General features: G+C 43.9%; 1 protein-coding gene across 1 annotated transcript in view; it reads left to right on the top strand.

The window, feature by feature from the left end:
- The first annotated feature begins 6,603 nt into the window (after positions 1–6,603).
- Positions 6,604–19,249, top strand: part of MCC (MCC regulator of Wnt signaling pathway) — a 523,846-nt gene continuing 511,200 nt past the window's right edge. The window contains exon 1 of the mRNA XM_077462268.1: positions 6,604–6,788. Coding sequence (XP_077318394.1) covers positions 6,604–6,788 — 185 coding nt within the window. The remainder of the gene's footprint in view (positions 6,789–19,249) is intronic.

The following is a 19,249-nucleotide window of genomic DNA, read 5'->3' on the forward strand; positions in this document are numbered from 1 at the left end:
TTTTCAAGAAATTAGATGGCATTGTTTCGTCCTTCGTCTGGAATGGTAGGCCCCCTAGAATAGCTAAAACAACCCTCCAGCGGCCCCTTGTGAGGGGCGGTCTGGCACTGCCCTGTTTTCTGAAATATTACTGGGCGGCAGTCCTAGTGACTGTCCGGTGGTGGCTCTCCGAGGGCCCGGTCAACCCTGCGTCCTCGTTGGAGGCGGCGTTGTTGGGCTCTTATGCGGAACTCAGGAACCTGATCTATAGGGGACCACGATCTAACCCTGGGATAACCCTCCCGATGCGTACGACGCTTAAAATATGGGATCTGGTGAACAAAAGGTTGGTGGGCGCAGGGGTGTGGGCCCCGGGGACTCCCCTTTGGGGGAACCCCCGCTTGCCCCACTTTCAATCCATCCCGGATCCGATTGTTTGGGCCAGGCATGGAGTTACAACACTGGGGGACATAGTGTCCCAGGGGCAGCTACTCTCCTTTGATGCTATTAAACAGGCCAGGGACCTCCCGAACCATATGTTTTTCAGATTCCTGCAGTTGCGACACGCCTTCCGTTCTCAATTCCCATCTAGAGCGACTCTTGGGGTGTCGGCGGTGGAGGAGGCGCTTGGTCCTGAGGGGGGAGGGACGCGCACACTGTCCGTGGTGTATGCCGCGCTGACCGTATCGGAGGAGACTGGGATCTCCCATTTGTTTGAGCTCTGGCAAGGCGACATTCCGGAGCTTACTGAGGAGGACTGGGAGGAGGGTTTAAAGCAATACCTGACCCTTGCGATTTCTGCAAGGGACAGGTTTATACAATTGAAGTTCCTCCACCGGGTATATTTTTCACCGGCACGCCTGGCAAGGATTTACCCTGACCGATTGACTACCTGCCCCAGATGCAAAGAAGATGATGCTGACTTTTTTCACATGGTCTGGTCCTGCCCTGGGGTAGTGGGATTTTGGAGAGGGGTCCTGGCCGATATTAATGCAGTGGGGGAGCTTACGATTCCATTTAGCCCGATACCTCTCCTGCTGGGTATCTGTGATTTTCTGGATATCTCCTGGGGGAAGAAACTGTTTATTTTTTACACTACACTCTATGCGAGGAAAGCCATACTACTGCAATGGAATCAACCTCTCCCTCCTACTAAACAACTGTGGCAGTCCCTGGTGAACGCGGCTTTGCCGCTCTACAAACTTACATATCTGGGCAGGAACTGCCCTGGGAAATTTGGGAAGATTTGGGCGGCATGGGTTGAGGCGAAGCATTTGACCATTACTTAGGCTAGGGGGAGAGGAGGGTGGGGGGAGGGGGGGGGTTTCCCTTTTTTTTTTGTAATCTATGTGGTTTTTTTTGTGTGGTGGGGGGAGGTCTCGGGGAGGCTTTACATTCTATGCTGCAATGATTAGTGACTCTACACATTGCTAAGAAATATCTGTGCTTATATGTGATACATTTGATTATCTGTCTACTCATAATATGTATGTACTTTGCTGACGCATGTCTGTTTTCTGTTTTTTTTTTTTTTTTTTGTGTTTGAAACATAAATAAAAATTCTTTGTTAAAAAAAAAAAAGTATATAGTGTCCACAGACCTCAGTCCATCTCGTTCCTCTGTTCATACAGCCTCCAGGGGATCATCAAGGGGGTATCAGTCAGTCTGCTTCCGCTGTGTTTGCCAGCGCACCAGGGATCTCTTCAGACGCTGTTGTATTGTCCTTCCACCTGGTCCTAGGTCCTGGCAGTGCACTAGTCCACTGTAGGTCTCATACAAGGGCAGCAGAGACCGTACGCGGAGGGGGGGGGGGGGTCGACAGACTCTAGACCGATCGATCTAAGCCACAGCGCTTTTACCCGTTTAGCACCCAGAGGGTGTACACGGTACACGGTCGGTCTGTTTAGTGGTGAGATAGGACGTTCCGGGCGGCTTCATCCATGGAGCTCAGCGTCCTTTCCCCTCACGCTGCTCCAGCTGATCAGCGGGACCGCCCCCTCTGCTCACACGGGCGCCGTCATCGGGTCCCTCCCCTCTCTCACAGGCAGCTCGTATTACCCATCAGGCTGCCAGCAGAGGTTCAGTGTTTCAATAGCGAATATATGCCACCTGGGTGGGCTTGGGTCGCAATTCTCTGTGCCCCGAGCCCACCCTATTCTGAAGCCTATTAGAACCTCTGATAATCAGGTGCTGGATGCATGGATGGGGGAGGGGTGATGTCCGTGCGCCATTAATGGACGGGCCACCCCTGACTATACTCCAATTTTCCTAGATCCAATTTTCTCGAATATCTTATTGAATCTGTTGCAGCAATACTGACAAATAATAACATTGTCCGTATTTGGCACTTGTGACAGTATTTCTAATAAAAGTTTTGCAAGATCTTCATGAATTTGTTGAATGGCTTCTAAAAGTACCCACATCCCCACTAATGTATTGGAAATGCCTCACTGAATTGCCCAGATTGTTTTTTTTTTTTTATTGTGTAGGATAGCTTGCTAAATAGTGAGCCCTGCAAAAAGACACCTCCGACCATGCAGGTTTCCTTCCACAATGGCCACTAGTCATAAAACCCCTTACTTCTCAGTGTTAGATCCTTCCTAAACTATATTTTACACGGCACTAATTAGCCAGTATATCAGTGATAGTCACAGCATACAATGTGAAAGTAGTCTACAGCCATCCGAAGTGCTTTGCTAATCAGGAGCTTGAATTCAGTAGCAGCCACCTTGGCATCTACTGTATAAAGGGGGGCAGGGAAGGATTTAGACCTTGGGGGCCTGGTACATGTCATATTCATGGGGCCCCATATACACAGGAATTACTATACATGACGAATCACCAAATTAACGACCCATTCACACTAGTATGCCATGTGGGAAACCTGCATTCGGTGCTGGTTTTCCACACTGCATTCAAATCACACTGCCCTTGTGATCTGCAACAGCTGTCAGTGCAAAGTTAACACACATCGGGGGTGATTTACGAAAGCTGCGCGCCATCAGTAGAGGTGCACGGTGAGGCGCAACGCAAATTTCCATATTTAAGAAATGGTACGCCGGTAACAGAGTGTGAATCCCCCATTTACTATAGCGATCTTGGCGCACGGGAGAATGCAATCTGTGCGCCACTATGGACATGGCGCAGGGCACTCCAAATCAATATTGACAGAAGATGGAGGTGCCAATATTATGGGGTTATATGAGGAAGTTTAGTAATAATTTCTCAAGTAACAAAACTGACCAAAATAGAATGAGAAAGTAGCTTTTTCAGAGAAAGCCTGCTGTGCCCGTAAGTACATTTAGAACTGCGTGAGATCAATGTAAGCAGTGCACATGCGCAAGTGGCTGTTGCGCTCATTCACATGTGTTTGATCACTGCTTGGCCAAAATCTTAGTAAATGTTAAGCAACGTACATGCAATTGGTTGAACGGGCGCACCTCAAAACTTGACACATTTTTATTAATGCTGGTTCACCCATATGTATTTTTTTAAGGAGATTTGTACACAGGTCATGTTAGCATGTTAGCATGTTACGTTGCCAACGTGTGACATGTACCTTGTTAAATTAATGTAAAAATACTCTCGCTCCTCCTAAAACCACATTTAACCTTTTCTCTCTAATGCATGTGATTTCCTTGGGCTAGCTTTTGGTTTTAAAAAGGAACTCCACACTCCATTCTACAATGCTCGTATCTCCCCCTGTAACCCCTTGGATTGCCATGGGCTAACTTTTGCTTTTAAAGGGGAACTCCACACACCACTCCATTCTCCAAAGGCTGTGAGCTGCCTTTACCAATCCAAACCACATCCTTTTTCAGAGCATACAACAGGGACAGCTAGGAAAGGGACAATAAGAGCGATTGCCCAACCCCCTCCTGAACCATACAAGGCCACATGCACTTAACACAGGTGGCTGCCTTTGGGGCATGTTGGGCTCAGCCCAATACCAACCACAAAGCACCTTGTACCCACTAGTTTAAAGGGGCTTTCCACATTTCGTAAAGCCCCCTGTCTGAAGCCCCCCACAACCCCAGCCTAGGGTTGTGTGGAAGAGGCCCTTGTCCCCCTGAATATGGGAACAAGGTGGTTGACTTTTGGAGTGCCCGAGCCCCTCCTGCCCCCAAGCATCCAGAGTCACAATCCAAAATTGCGTGCGAGGACCACAGTTTGTTGTTACTGGACCCATCCATTGATTGCGCAGCGCATGTCAGTAGGATATTTTACCAACAGGTACGGACAGCTGCGTACCTACCCTGATACATTTTTTAATTTTACACGCATGTCCATTGCCTCATTTGACATCCTACTAGAAAAAGTTTGGCCCAGTCTGACACGCTTGAACACGAACATGAGGAAGAGTGTGTCACCAGAGGAACGTCTGTTGGTGACTATCAAATTTCATGAAACTATGTTTGATCACATTGGTGGTCAGGCTCAATGGTGGGGTCATCTTTTTCATATCTAACAACTAGGGCTGTTACTGATAAAAAAAATCATGTTCGATTTATCGATTTTTTTAAAAATTGATTGACTAATTTCGATTAATTATAATGCACATACAGATCCAACTACTTTTAGCTGATCTCCTTGCATTGCAACTCTGCATTAGTCAGTTGCAAATGTGGTATACACTATATACAATCATCTGACACTAGTTAGTTTCCACAATCCATGACTTAACTTCACAGTTCACACAAATACGTTTAAAAATTCAAACTGTAGCACTGACAATCCCTCCACCTCTGGTCTAACTAATCACTCTCACCTTGAGACCTACAGGTGGTCATGCAAGCGGGTATCAAAAGGGTTAACACGGACCATAAACTTCTCTCATGTCTCCTAAGATCTCAGCAAGGACGCCAGGTCATGGGTAGAAAGAAAAGATCTAAGTGCTCACCGCTTAACTCTAAGATTTCATTTTTGTGTTCAAACACAAACTACTCACATAAAGATGATAAAAACACAGAATGTAAAGCCGACAACTGTGTTAGTTTTGTAGGGCAGCAGCGGGTGACGTCATGAGTAGCTCCTCCCCCGTATGCGTTACGTTCAGTCAGAACTTCGACATCACCAGACTCCTCCCACCTTCCCTTTGTTAACAGACGGAGGCACTTGGGGAAAGGGGAGGAGTCCGGTGACGTTGATGTCCACAACGTCACCGGATCTCTGACGGAACTCCCTGAAGACCCGGAAGCCGGCGGAGAGGTGAGTACCGATCAAAAGAATTTTCATCAATCAAAAAAAAGTATCAATTAATCGAGGAATTAATCTTTCATTTCCACAGCCCTACTAACAACATATGGGTCAAATTACAATTATACTTTGTAAAACAACATTTCTAGTGGTGTATTGGATTGGATCAAGTGCTATATATGGTCTATGAATCATAAAAAAGTCATTAACAGTTTTTAATTTTTTTTTTTATGTTTTCTCATCATTTTCAATCATTTTATAGTGTTTTAATGTCCAAAAAATTGGGTACCTTTAAAAACGCTTATAAACGAAAACGCTACTAAATGCTGGTACTGTCTTTAGTTGCCTGAAACGTGGAGATCTTCGTTACCGCGTTTAGTTGTGTTTGACGTCTGAAACGTGGAGATCTTCGGTACCGCGTTTAGTTGTGTTTGGTGTCTGAAACGTGGAGATCTTCGGTACCGCGTTTAGTCGCGTTTGGAGTCTGAAACGTGGAAATCTTCGGGAACCACGTTTAGTCGCGTTTGGCGTCTGAAATGTGGAAATCTTCAGAACCGCTTTCAGTCACATTTGGCATCTGAAACGTGGAAATCTTCAGAACCGCGTTTAGTCACATTTGGCGTCTGAAACGTGGAAATCTTCAGAACTGCGTTTAGTCACATTTGGCGTCTGAAACGTGGAAATCTTCAGAACCGCGTTTGGTGTCTGAAACATGGAAATCTTCGGTACCGCGTTTAGTCACGTTTTGTGTCTGAAACGTGCAAATCTTCGGAACCGCGTTTAGCACCTGAAATGTGAAAATCTTCGGGAACCGCGTTTATTTGCGTTTGGCGTCTGAAATGTGCAAATCTTCGGAACTGCGTTTAGCGTCTGAAACGTGGAAACCTTTGAAACCGCGTTTATTCGCGTTTGACGTCTGGAACTTGGAAATCTTCGGAACCGCGTTTAGTCGCATTTGGTGTCTGAAACATGGAAATCTTCGGTACTGCGTCTAGTGTCTGAAACGCGGAAATCTTCGGCGTCTGAACTCATTTTTTTGCCTTCAAAGAAAGGCTAAACGTAACTGCCTAATAACGACTGTAAACGAGACTGTGTACATGGTGACATAAGATAACATTGGATGAGTTCAGGGGCTGCGTTTAGCAGCAGCAGTGTACATCAGGCCATAGCGATGGGCTGCACAGTGTGAATGGAGGTTGATCATGTACACAGATTGGCACATTATTGTACAGGTAATAAGCCCGCACTTCCGGTCAGAGGTGGGATGAAGTGTCAGCTCCCCGGCCGAGCTATGTGGATAGCTGTGAGCGGAGGGAATGAGGGGCGGAGGAGGCGGGGTCAGGGGCGGGTCCCGGAGGAGGTGAGGGCGTGTCCCAGAGGAGGTGTGGGCGTGTCTCCGCTTCATGTGTCCGCAGCTGGTGGCTGTGTATGTATGTATGTATGCAGAGTGGGCAGTCTCTGGCCGCCCCGCCGCGCACTATGGCGGCCGCTATAGAAGTGAACGGGAGTACTAGCTGTAGCGGCAGCAGCGACACGTCCAGTACCGGGGAGGAGGAGAGGATGAGGCGCCTCTTCCAGACGTGTGATGGGGACGGGGACGGATATATCAGCAGGTAACACGCCACACATCTTCTTCCCTCCTCCCTGCACAGGGGACACAACTTTCCAAGTTCCTGGCATAGTTGTGTGCAGGAGGGGGGCACTCATCACCATGGCCGGGGGCCGGGACACCGCACAGGGGGGGGGCAAGCCTGATTATTGCAGGCCCCGGGGGAGCGGAGGGGGCTCAGGCTGCAACATGGCAAGGGATGACCCCTTTACTAGGTTAGACCAGCCACCTACCTGCGTAGGGGTAGGTAGGCGAGGGTTGACAGCTCATGATGGGGGAGGCTTCCAGCTGCTGCTTCTCTGCACTGGGGTCACTGATGGGGGGGTGAGATCAGAGAGCTGATTGGTGGATGACTGCCACACTTTTTATATCCACTGTAAATAAAACAAGTCTACACACCCCTGTTAGAATGTCAGATTTCTGTGATGTAAAATAAATAAGACAAAGAACTTTTTCCACCTCTAATGTGACCTAAAACTGTACAACTCAATCAAATTGAAATCTTTTAGGTGGAGGGAAGTAAAAAATGAAAATATGGGTGGATAAGTGTACATACCCTCTTATACCTGGGTATGTATTGGTGTTCAGAACTAAGCAATCACATTCTCATGTTAACCACTTCAATACCGGGTACTTTCACCCCCTTCCTTCCCAGACCAATTTTCAGCTTTCAGCGCTCCTGCACTTTGAACGACAATTAATCAGTCGTGCTAAACTGTACCCAAATTAATTTTTTTTTTCTTTATTGTTCTGTTCACACAAATAGTTTTCTTTGGTGGTATTTATTCACCACTTCATATATAATTATTTATTATTATTATTATTTTTTTTTTGCGATTTATAGGTGAAAAAGCTTAAATCCCCCCCCCCCCCCAAAAAATCAAATTTAATCAAATTTAGGCCAAAATGTATTCCATTACATGTCTTTGGTTCTTAAAAAAAAAAAAAAAAAAAAAAAAATAATAATATATATATATATATATATATATATATATATATATATATATATATATATATATATATATATATATATATATATATATATATATAGATATATATATATATATAGATATCTTGATTGCTTTGTGTGAAAGTTTATAGTGTCTACAACCTATGCTATGCATTATTGAAAATAGGCCATCAGTGCATTAGGATTGATCAATCTCATTTCTTGTGACCCTAAAATGTCAGGACAGTGCAAATACCCCCTCCCCCATGACAGTCGACAGTCAGGTATTTAGTACGAGAGGCGTTTTTTTTATTTTATTTTATTTTTATATTTTTTACACACGGTACAGGCATACTTAACATTACGCCCCAAAATACATTCTGCTACTATTCGTAAGTAGGGCGATGCCCTATTTGTTTGACTTTTCCACAGCCTGGCCACATACAGAGGCCCAACACCCAAGTAGCTCCGTCAGGCGTTCTAAATGCATAAATTACACATTTCGGGTTCCAGAGTACCCATCACATTTTTGAAGGTCCTTGAGCACCAGAACAAAGAAATTACCCACAAAATGACCCCATTTTGGAAACAAAACACCCCAATGTATATTCTAAGAGGCATAATGAGTCTTTTGAACGTGTCATTTTCTTTCCACACGTTTTTGCAAAATGTGGAAATAAAATGAATTTTTTTTTTTTTCTTACACAGTTGTCAATTCAGAAAATCTTTTTAACACATTGCATGTACATAGCAAAAAATGACACCCCAAAATACATTCTGCTACTTGTCCTGAGTATGGCGATACCCCATGTGCAAGATTTTTCCACAGCCTAGCAACATACATAGGCTCAACATGCAAGTAGCACCTTCAGGCTTCTAACACGTAACATGTACACACCCCAAAATACCTTCTGCTGAGCAAAGGGGGAAAAAAAGAGGGGTCGTCTGTGTTTTTAGCAGGCAGGAATACCATATCAGAGCATTGGTCCAGACAGCCAAAGGAAATGTCCAGGAATTGTCCAGGCAGCAGACAGAGATATGGCAAAGTATGAACGTGGTCCATGGTTTAGCAGGCAGTCCAGGTGGCAGACAGAGGCATGGCCAGTCCAGGTGCCAGCAGGCAGCACTATAACATTTAGGCCTTGGTCAGGTAAGACCAGAGGACATGGGTAGAGGATTCTTCCCACCCAAATCTCTACGAAGCCTCGGAGTCGCCTAACCCTAATCCATGTAAACAAAAACCTGGAGAAAAACATTTTTGCCACTCAAATTTTTTTCTGGAACCCCTCTTATGAGACCCCTTTGCTGTACAGTGAAAGGTCAATTGATCAGTTCAGGAGGCAGGAAAAAAGCATGTTCATTTAACAGGCCGAGGTCAATTCCTGTTGGAGGCAGAAACATGGTTGCTAGAGGCATAGTGGTTAACAGTCCGGGTCATTCACAGAAATGGCAGTTAGTGGAAACTGGAAAAAAAATGATCTTTACTTTACTAATAATGTAGTGAAGTATGATGGCTCCGCCAGCGCTCTCCAATACAGAGGCCTGGCTGGGAAGGACATTGGTGGCAGTAGTATCAGGTGTCAAGGCAAATAACTCTACTTGAACACACATTTTTGTTTTGGGGTTTGCGACCTGTTTGGGTAAGAGGGAGGATTTTGGTAAAGTGTCTCATGTAGTCTGGCTGATGTTTTGGAGCAACTTAGTTGAGGGGCTTGGCCATGGGAATAGAGGAGGGCTGTGATAAGATCATCTTGGAATTATTTTAGATCGGTTAGGGAACTTGGGTGCACTTAAAAAAAATAATATACAAATTAAACAGGGCTAGTTGCATCAAATAAATGGTGACTTTCTTGTACCAAAACAGTGATCTCCTGGTGGCCAAGTAGGGCTGGTCGTTCATATCCACCCCCCCCCCCCCCCCCATGTAAAAGTTGTATTCATGCCCAAGTTTTGGCTTCTGGACGGGCCTCTTCTCTGCAGTTCCACCAAGGTGTCATTATGCTTTGTGTAAAGGATGTAGACATGTCTTCTTTTATCTCTCCACTTTAGTGCTAGTACCTCTGCATACTGCCCATTTCCCCCCTGTTTCAATTTCTCCATCTCTGTGGAAGCCTTTGGGGTTGGTCTGCGCTGTCCCACAGGCCACATCCTCCTTTCAGTACAGGTGGCTGAAAACTGGAAGAAATTGTCTAAATGTAGGTGGTAGCTTTTCCCAAGCAATGGTTTGATCGGCTGCCAAACACTTGTTCCCATGTAGGTAGGGCATCCAGGGGGGTTTAGCTTTCTGTCTTTTCCCTTTATAAAATCATACGTGTTACCCGGGGTGCTATCGAATGCTTTTTATAAGATTTTCCCCCATGTCTGGCTTTTTTTTTTACTGGGGAGGTATTGCTTTGTGCCAAGTCTTCCGGTGAAGTGTACTAGATATTCATCTACACATATATTTATATTGGGTAAACATCTGCTAGAAGCTGGCACAAAAAAATTGAATAGGGGCAGAATTTTGAATGATTTATCATAATTGGGATGATTTTGAGGGAAGCATTGAGCATTGTTGTTGGAATGTAAGAACATCCCAATCATCTTGTAATGGGTTCTGGGCATCAAAGATGAATAGACCGGCATGTGGTGGATAGGTTGGGTAGACCAGTAGGCATGGAGTTCATTTTTTTTTTTTTTTTTTTTTTTTTCCAGCCCTATGTTGAGGGTTAGGCCAAGGAAAATTTTAAACTCTTCCACGGTGTGGGGTTTCCAAACAAAAGGATGGGCATATGAAGAATTTGGGTTGTTGGCTGGCGTATAGATTACACTGCTCCACAATGTGATTTAGGAGATTGGTAAAAAATAAGTGAAAATAATAAATTGGGGCTATATTTTCTGACTGTATCTGAGGGTCTGGCTGGGCTGTACAGGTTCTGATGTATTGGGCAGCCATGTTGGCTACAGTAGAACATCTGGGAGCCTAGTATGGGCCCTGCCTCGTTGATGGGATGCCCTGTTGCTAGCATCTGGTATATCCTCTAGGAAGGTTGCAGAACTGCTGGTGGATGCCTGCCTATCCTGGAGTGCTGTACTGCTGGTGGATGTCTGCGCCTGCTCATATCTCCTCCCAATTCTCCTTGTTTGGATTCCATCCTCCTCGGTTTCCATTTCAGAGCCACTGCTTTTCACTGGCTCATAGTCGCTATCCGAGTCTCACGGCGAGAGTTCACGGCTACTCTTTTCCGACATAATCTGGATTATCTGGAGAGCCTCCTCACTGCTGTAGTATCTTTTAGCCATGTGGGCAGGTGTGCCAGATGTTGGCGGGCAGATGTTCACTGAGACAGCTGTATGACAGGTGTTTTTACTGCGATCCCCTGTCTGTCCCCCCCCCCCCCCCCCCCCCCCGCTGTTTAGATCACGCTGGCTGTGATTAGATGCAGCCATCGTGCAGATTAGGAGGGCAGATGGGTGCTGATTCGGGGGTCACGTGTCCCTGCTCCTTCTGAGAGACGTTCAGGAAGGTCCACTCGTTTATGTGCAATGGCTGGGTGGGAAGTAGTTAAATAGGAGTCAGGAGTACACACCTGCCATCATTTAAAGTGCCTCTGATTTACCCCAAATTATGTTCTGCTGTTCTAATAGGTCTTACCTGACATTTTCTTAGTTGCATCTTGCAGCAAAAGCCATGGTCCGCAGAGAGCTTCCAAAGCATCAGAGGGCTCTCATTGTTAAAAGGTATCAGTCAGGAGAAGGGTAAAAAAGAATTTCCGAGGCATTAGATATACCATGGAACACAGTGAAGACGGTCATATTATCAAGTGGAGAAAATATTGCACAACAGTGACAATACCAAAATTGATGAAAAGACAAGAAGATAACTGGTCAGGGAGGCTGCCAAGAGGCCAACAGCAACATTGAAGGAGCTACAGGAATATCTGGCAAGTACTGGCTGTGTGGTACATGTGACAACAATCTTCTGTATTCTGCATATGTCTGGGCTATGGGGTAGAGTGCCATGACTGAAGCCTTTTCTTTCGAAGAAAAACATCCAAACCTGGCTAAATTTTGCTAAAACACATCTGTCTCTCAAAAGTATGTGGAAAAATGTGTTCTGATGAAACCAAGATTTAATTTTTTGTCCATAATTCCAAAAAGATGTTTGCCACAAAAACACAGCAACTCACCAAAAGAACACCATAGTGAAGCATGGTGGTGACAGCATCATGCTTTGGGGCTGTTTTTTTTTTTTTTTTTTTTTCTCTCTGCTGGATCAGGGGCCTTAGTCAAGGTAGGGGAAATTGTGAAGGGTTACAAATACCAGTCAATACTGGCACAAAACCTTCAAGCTTTTGCTAGAAAGTTGAACACGAGGAGGGACCTCATCTTTCAGTATGACAACAACCCAAGGTATACATCCAAATCAACAAAGGCATGGCTTCACCAGAAGAATAAGGTTTTTTGGAATGGCCCAGCCAGAGCCCAGACCTGATTTTAAAAATCTGTGTACAGGAGATGCCCTTGCTCTGACAGATTTGGAGTGTTGCAAAGAAAATGTTGACTAGTCAAGATGTGCCATGCTGATAGAATCATACCCAAAATGACTGAGTGCTGTAATAAAATCAAAAGGTACTTACACAAAGTATTAGTTTAAGAGTGTGCACACTTATGCAACCATAGTTTAGTTTTTTACTTCCCTCCACATAAAAGATTTCAGTTTGTTCAATTGATTTGTACAGTTTATAGGTCACATTAAAGGTGGAAAAAGTTCTGAAACAACTTATCTTTGCCTCCATTTAAATTTTTATTTCTTTATTTTTCATCACAGAAACCTGACCTTTTTAACAGGGTTGAGTACACTTCTTTTTTTTTTTTTTTTTTTATATCCACTGTATATGGTTAAAGCAGAACTGCAGACACAAGGGGGGGGGGGGGGGGGGAGATTAAGTAATTCTTATATATTCTTTAATAGGCACAGAGGACAGAAACCCACCATATGTCTTTTCAAACCCAGATATTACCCTGTGAGAGTGGGAGTGACCTCATCACTGTGGTGTACATAGCCTGTGCAAGCTGTGGGAGGGGACATGCAGGCTCCATCCACTACAAGCTGCATACAGAAGGGGGCGTAGACAAGACCAGTCACTGCGGAAGGACAGAGCGCAGCACTGACTGTCCTTTATTACAGGAAGTATATATTGACAGATCTAGAAGAAATACAAAAAGCATGCCAAGAATTAAGGTATATGCCACATGAATTATATTTGTTTTGAGTTTGTAGAATCTTTGACATCGTCTCCTGAAATTGCTAGTTCCATAAAGTAATGGGGTGGTGGGGGTGGGGGGTGTAAAACCCCCTGTCAGTTGTGATGTTGAGTACACCCTATATTGGGACATGCTTGCATAATTCACTATGCTCATACTACCTTGTTGATAATCTAGTTTGCACTCACACTCTCTGTTTATTCGTGGTTAGGACTAACATCTACACTGTATGCATAGGATGATTATTTACTTGTAATCTTTTAACCATTGGCGATCTGACTTTTTCTAACAGGCTGCAAAATGCAGTGCGAATGCAAGAATCGTATCGCATGGGTCTAAACTAACATGCAATCTGATTTCAGTGCTGCAAAAAAAAAAAGCCTGCTCCCCCTCCTTTTTGCGATGCAAAATGAGCCCATACAAAATGATTGGGCTCAAATCGCACTGCAAAGAATCGCATATGACTTTAATAGGAATGCGGTGCAGGGGACTGCACAGGTGTGAACTTGGACTTAAGTGGACCCCCTTTTTTTATTTTTTAATCCCTTAGTTACTGGGTTATGGATTCTTCACCATTAAGATACTCAACCCACCTAGCAGATCCAGCATTCTCCTGCTGAGGTGCTCTTCCCTTCTGCCACCACTCAGGTCCACAGCGCCACACTGTTATGTTCTCCACCAACTGTTAATGTATGCCAGGGATATGCAATTAGCGGACCTCCAGCTGTTGCAGAACTACAAGTCCCATGAGGCATAGCAAGACTCTGACAACCACAAGCCATGACACCCAGAGGCAGAGGCATGATGGGACTTGTAGTTTTGCAACAGCTGGAGGTCCGCTAATTGCAGATCCCTGATGTATGCAATGACTGTTGTCGTCATAACTGATCAAATGTGCAGCAGCATGGCAGTTGGAAGATCAAACGGACTAAGATGGCCGCTTCCTTGGTTAAATATGATTGGAGAGGTTTTCTGTTTTAAGGTTGGGACCAATATCTATCTGGCAGACTGTGCAAGTGTCCCTTGTTATTGTGGGCCCAATTTATACCAAAGGTTGGGCAGATGCTGGAGGCCTCTCCCATAGTTGCGTAGACCTGGACTCTGTTTATGGAGAAATATGACTAAATATAATAGCCTCCATACTACGGTTTTGTCGATGAACCCCTGTGGAGTTGGACGGTTTCTCTATTTTTGAATGGCACTTCAGAAAGAACATTCAAACACCTGTTGCACCCATGAATGGTTTGTACTTGGTCAGTGGGGGAGAGAACGGCAGTGATAAATCATCTTTTACTAGGCTTCTGCCTTTTTCAAGGTAAGGCTGGGCATGGATCATTTGTAACTTGGTAGGGCAGGGGAAAGCAAAGCTTCAATCTGTTCTACAGAATTTGAGCAGTAGATTGGTTTCTGTTGAATGGAAAACTTTTATTAAACAGTGGCTGCAGCTGCTGATCAGTGGATTTGTGACTGCAGTGAGAGCCGTTGTGAGAATACAATGTCCTGGATACAAATTTCTCCTCCCCCTTTTTTTTTTTTTTTTTTTTTTCCCTCCACACTTTGTCTTGACAGTATGCACTGCAGCGTTGTGGAAATTTCCACAAAAAATATACTTTTGCAGCATTTTACCCCATTCCCTCTATCTCTAAAATAAATAAATAAAAAATCCTGATTCTCTGTTTTTTCTTTATATTTTTATCTTGTTGGATCCACCTCCTGTCCCCATTCTTGTGTAGGCATGAATGGCACGTAATCTGCCACCTGGAATTCCGACATCACAAATTCCTTTCACCAGTTTATATAATCTTGAAGTATCCCACAAGATGGAAACATGTAGTGCTAATGCACTCGGGTGGTTTGTCTTGTACAGTGTAAGAAATGGGCTGTTTTGGATGCAATTGAGCAAAGGTGCAGTGTACAGTCTGATGCCAAGCAGCCTATCAAAATCAATGTGAGCCTAAAATTAAGCAGAAGCTGGATGCTGCTCTGGTTGGTGCGCATGTTTAGGGCCTTATGTGCCCTCTCAGATTTCTGTATTCAGGCACATGTCCCTGAATGCATATGGCCTGAAATGCAATTACCACTTAAGTGCATACATCCATATGTCACCTCGTCATTGCTTTTGACAGGCTCCTTGCAAAGGTTTGTAAGCGTCACCTGTGCCTCCCTTGCACCGCCAAAAAAAATAACCCAGTTTTTACATTGTATTGGTCAAAATACTTATGTCATGTGCCCGTAAACACTGTGCCAGGACTTGTATTGGGTTGGGGGGTCAACTGCAAAAATCGTGAACTGACAGCTAGTTCCCCATGATGCATAAAAGAAGGTGGAGGCATGGGATGGTATCTGTAGTAGGATTGTGCGAGGGAGTTTGAAAATACGTTATCTGGGCTTATAAGTGTGTTTAAGCAGCATAAAGGGTGCCAAAGGTAACGAGTGCATAGACCGTCGTCGTGTGTGTGTGTTTTTTTTTTTTTTTTTTTTGGGTGGGGGGGCGGGTGTAGCTCCCTTTATGACCTTGTTGGGCACATGCATGGGTCGGTCTTAATACATATGTGTCAGTGTCTTGTTCTGTAGTACAATTAGTCCATCCGCATCCCTAGCTGTCACTGACTGGTTACAGTCATCTAGTGATGATTGGGAGCTGGTTGGTGGAGCACCTGATAACGGCACTGTGTTTCCAGTTGCTTCCCCTTTTAAAGCATCTGCCTCAGTCAGCATAAAGGCGTTAAACTTCCATTATGGAAAATATAGATTCTCATGTATAGAGAGAATCTGGTTGCTCTGGGTAACATCGCTTTCTTGTGTAAAATGTACAGTGCTATGAAAGTATTCAGATCCCTTTTTAAAGTTTTCCATATTTTTGTCATGTTAGAACCATAAATGTATTTTATGTGTTAGACCAACTGTACTAGCTTTAAACATATAAAAAGTGACATTTATGCCCATTCTTCTTGCAGAATAGCTCAAGCTCTGTCAGATTGTATAGAGGGGGACTGAACAGCTTTCTTTCAAGTCTTGCCACAGATTCTCAGTTGAATTTTTACATCTGGACTTTGACTTAATTTTAGGTGGACGCCCATGTCTTGGTACATACTCTTAGTGTGGCTGCCCAGAATCATCCAATTACCTATGCTTAGCTAGCGACTGTTCCTGTTCTGAGGAGAGCTACGGTTCCAGACACCCTTCCTAGAGTGGCATATCTCTTCCCCCCCTCTCTCTTCCCCCTGTCAGTTTAGGTGGACGGCCATGTCTTGGTAGGTTTACAGTTGTGCCATACTCCTTTCCATTTTTGGATGACAGATTGAACAGCTCCATGATATGTTCAAAGCTTGGAATATATATATAATATATATATATATTTTTTTAACCTAACCCCACTTTAAAATTTTCCTCAACTTTATCCCTGACCTGTCTGTGTTCCTTGGCCTTTTGTGATGCTGTTTTGTTTGCTAAGTTTCTCTAACCTCTGAGGCCGTTACAAAACAGCTGTATTTATACTGAGATCGCATAGGTGGACTCTATTTACTAATTGGGTGACTTCTGAAGGCAATTGGTTCCACTGGATTTTAGTTAAGGGGATCAGAGTAAAAGGAGCTGAATACAAATGCACGCCACACTTTTCACACATTTTTTTTGTAACCAATTTGGAAAACCATTTATCATTTTTCCTTCAACTTCACTTATATGCCACTTTGTGTTGGTCTATCACATAAAATTCCAATAAAATACATTTGTTTTTTAGTTGCAATATGACAAGATGTGGAAAATTGCAAGGGGTATGGATACTTTTTCAGTGCACTGTAGTAATACACTTATGCTGGAATAAAGCATAGATGGTCCCAAGCAAGATATACTGTACTTCGTTCTTGTTCCCCTGCTGTTCTGTTTAGTGGCTAAGAGCAGAAAACAGTAAGTAAATGTCCCCATGTTAATCTTAAAGTCTTATGCCTTCTAACCACGACCGGACTTTCCAGCAGACTAGGTCCGGCAGAGTTCCGATGGACTTTCCAAACGAACAGACCTGGCCACACATGAACGGACTGTCTGTTAGTTTTGAACATGATGACGTAAGACGGGACTAAGAGGAAGTTCAATAGCCAGTAGCCAATAGCTTCCCTTGCGTCGTATTTGGTCTGTTGGACCAGCATAAAGCCTAACGGTTTTCCCCAATAAGGATTGAGTCCATCGGACAGATTTGAAATGTGTTCTATTTCTAGGTCCCTCACATTTCTTAAACAAAAAACGATCGGATTAGCTGACACGGAGTGTCTTTTGAGGATGTGTGACGTTCAGGGAGTGTTAAAAGTACTGGGACGTTTATTTTAATGCTGTAAATGCAACAAAGTGGATCTATGGCAATTGTTAAATTAAGAGTCAGCAGCTACAAATACTGTAACTGCTGACTTTTAATAAAAACACACTTGCCAGCCCAGGAGTCCAGTGCTGTCTTCACCCAGATCAGTCTTTCACTGGTCAACAGTTTGTACAGTGCTTTACAACATTGCAGGAAACAGTACAGTTAAAATACAATTGAATACAGGAGGGATCAGAGGGCCCGGCTCGTTAGAGCTTACATTCTACTTTTGCAAACTGCTACTGACTAGTGTTCCAATGTATATCTTCTCCCTCAGTTTTTCTTGATCGTTCAGCTAAGGTGCCTAATGTTGATGGAGAGGGTCAGGGAAGGTTCAAACAAGGATGCTATGCGGGTGACTAACGTCCTTTCTATCAACTGGTGATGTCATTGTAATGGTGCACAATCAAAACCAGTGGCTTTGAGTGACTAAGAGGCAGGCTTTATCTGCCCACGGCCTTGTATACAATTTTTCGGCAATTTTTTTTACTTTTTGCCAAGGCACCCTGGTTGAAAGGCTGTGATAATCCATACTAAGTTACAAGCTGCAAACAGTATAGTGTAATACAATATTTAAAGCCTAATTACAGCATAAGGAAATTGGTCCCCCAAAAATTCAATCAATAAAAAAAAAAGCAGTTATTGCAGCTATCTCCAACAGTGTCCCTGCAGTAAGTGTTATCTGCCACTGGATAGTGCTGTTTTTCAATCTGAACAACTTCCTGCAAGCCCAAGGGGTCAAGGACTTGGCCTTTATGGGCATAAAACAAAGAGACCTAGAAAATGGTTTTATACAGTTTTGGGGAGGGGATCGGGTCAACTGGAGTTGAGGATTAAATCCTGTTTAAAAAAACAAGTTACACAAACATGCTATTTTAAAATACACTTGTAATATGTCTAATTGCTAACTAATTTGATTTCCATCTTCACTCTATTTTAGAGGAACAGCTGCCACTAGAATCTTATGCATCCAACCCTTTATGGTGTATTGGATGCCTGAATCTCTTGGCTGCACGCTGTGACTCTGGCCTCCTTCGCACCCCCCATCCCTCCTAGCCGCTACATGACTAGCGTGTTCCTACATCGAATTCTAGTGCTAGGCCAAGTCTGCCCGCCTCATGAGGAAGGTTGGTGAGTAACATTTTTTTTGGTTTGTGTGTGTGGGATTTTATTTATTTATTTTTATTTTTTTGCATGGGCTAAAATGATTTGTGGAGATGTTTTGTCTCCCCAATGTACTGGTGCTTGGTTTCCTCACTACACTTCAAGTTCCTTCACTTGTGTTTGGATGTTGGGTCTTTGATATGTGCATGCTTGTTTCTCAGTGTGTTGCAGGGATGTCAAGCTTGTTAAAGATCCTTTTAATAGTTTTTCGGACTCTCCAGTTACATACAGAATGACTAACTATTTCTCCACGTGTTTTGCATCTTCCCTCCTTTTTTTTTTTTTTTTTTTTTTTTTTTTTTTTTGATGGACTAATTTTGTTTTTTGCTTGACTTTGTGGATGTTTTAATAAAATCACAGTCTCGATGGTCACTAGGTTTTAAAATACTCCTAAGTAGGGATGAACCACCCCTGGCTGGTTTTGCACCAGAACATGCCAAACGGGACAAAAATTTGGCAGAACACAGTTTAAAGTCTATGAGACACGAACATGAATTAACAAAAGTGCTAATTTTAAAGGCTTGTATGCAAGTTATTGTCATAAAAAGTGTTAGGCCGCGTACACACGCGGGGACTGTTCGCCCAACTTTGTCCGTCAAACAGTTTCAGCAAACAGTCCGCTCAAAATTAGCATGGACGGACATGGCCACACACGACGAACGAACAGTTTGCTGAAACCGTGCGCGATGACGTGAACGGCACGTACGACGGGACTAGAAAACGACGTCCTATACACTGCAATGCAAACCTC

Source organism: Lithobates pipiens, unplaced genomic scaffold (assembly GCF_037356315.1).
Source record: "Lithobates pipiens isolate NorthernLeopardFrog02 unplaced genomic scaffold, aLitPip1_a1.2 Scaffold_3, whole genome shotgun sequence".
Taxonomy (NCBI): Eukaryota; Metazoa; Chordata; class Amphibia; order Anura; family Ranidae; genus Lithobates; species Lithobates pipiens.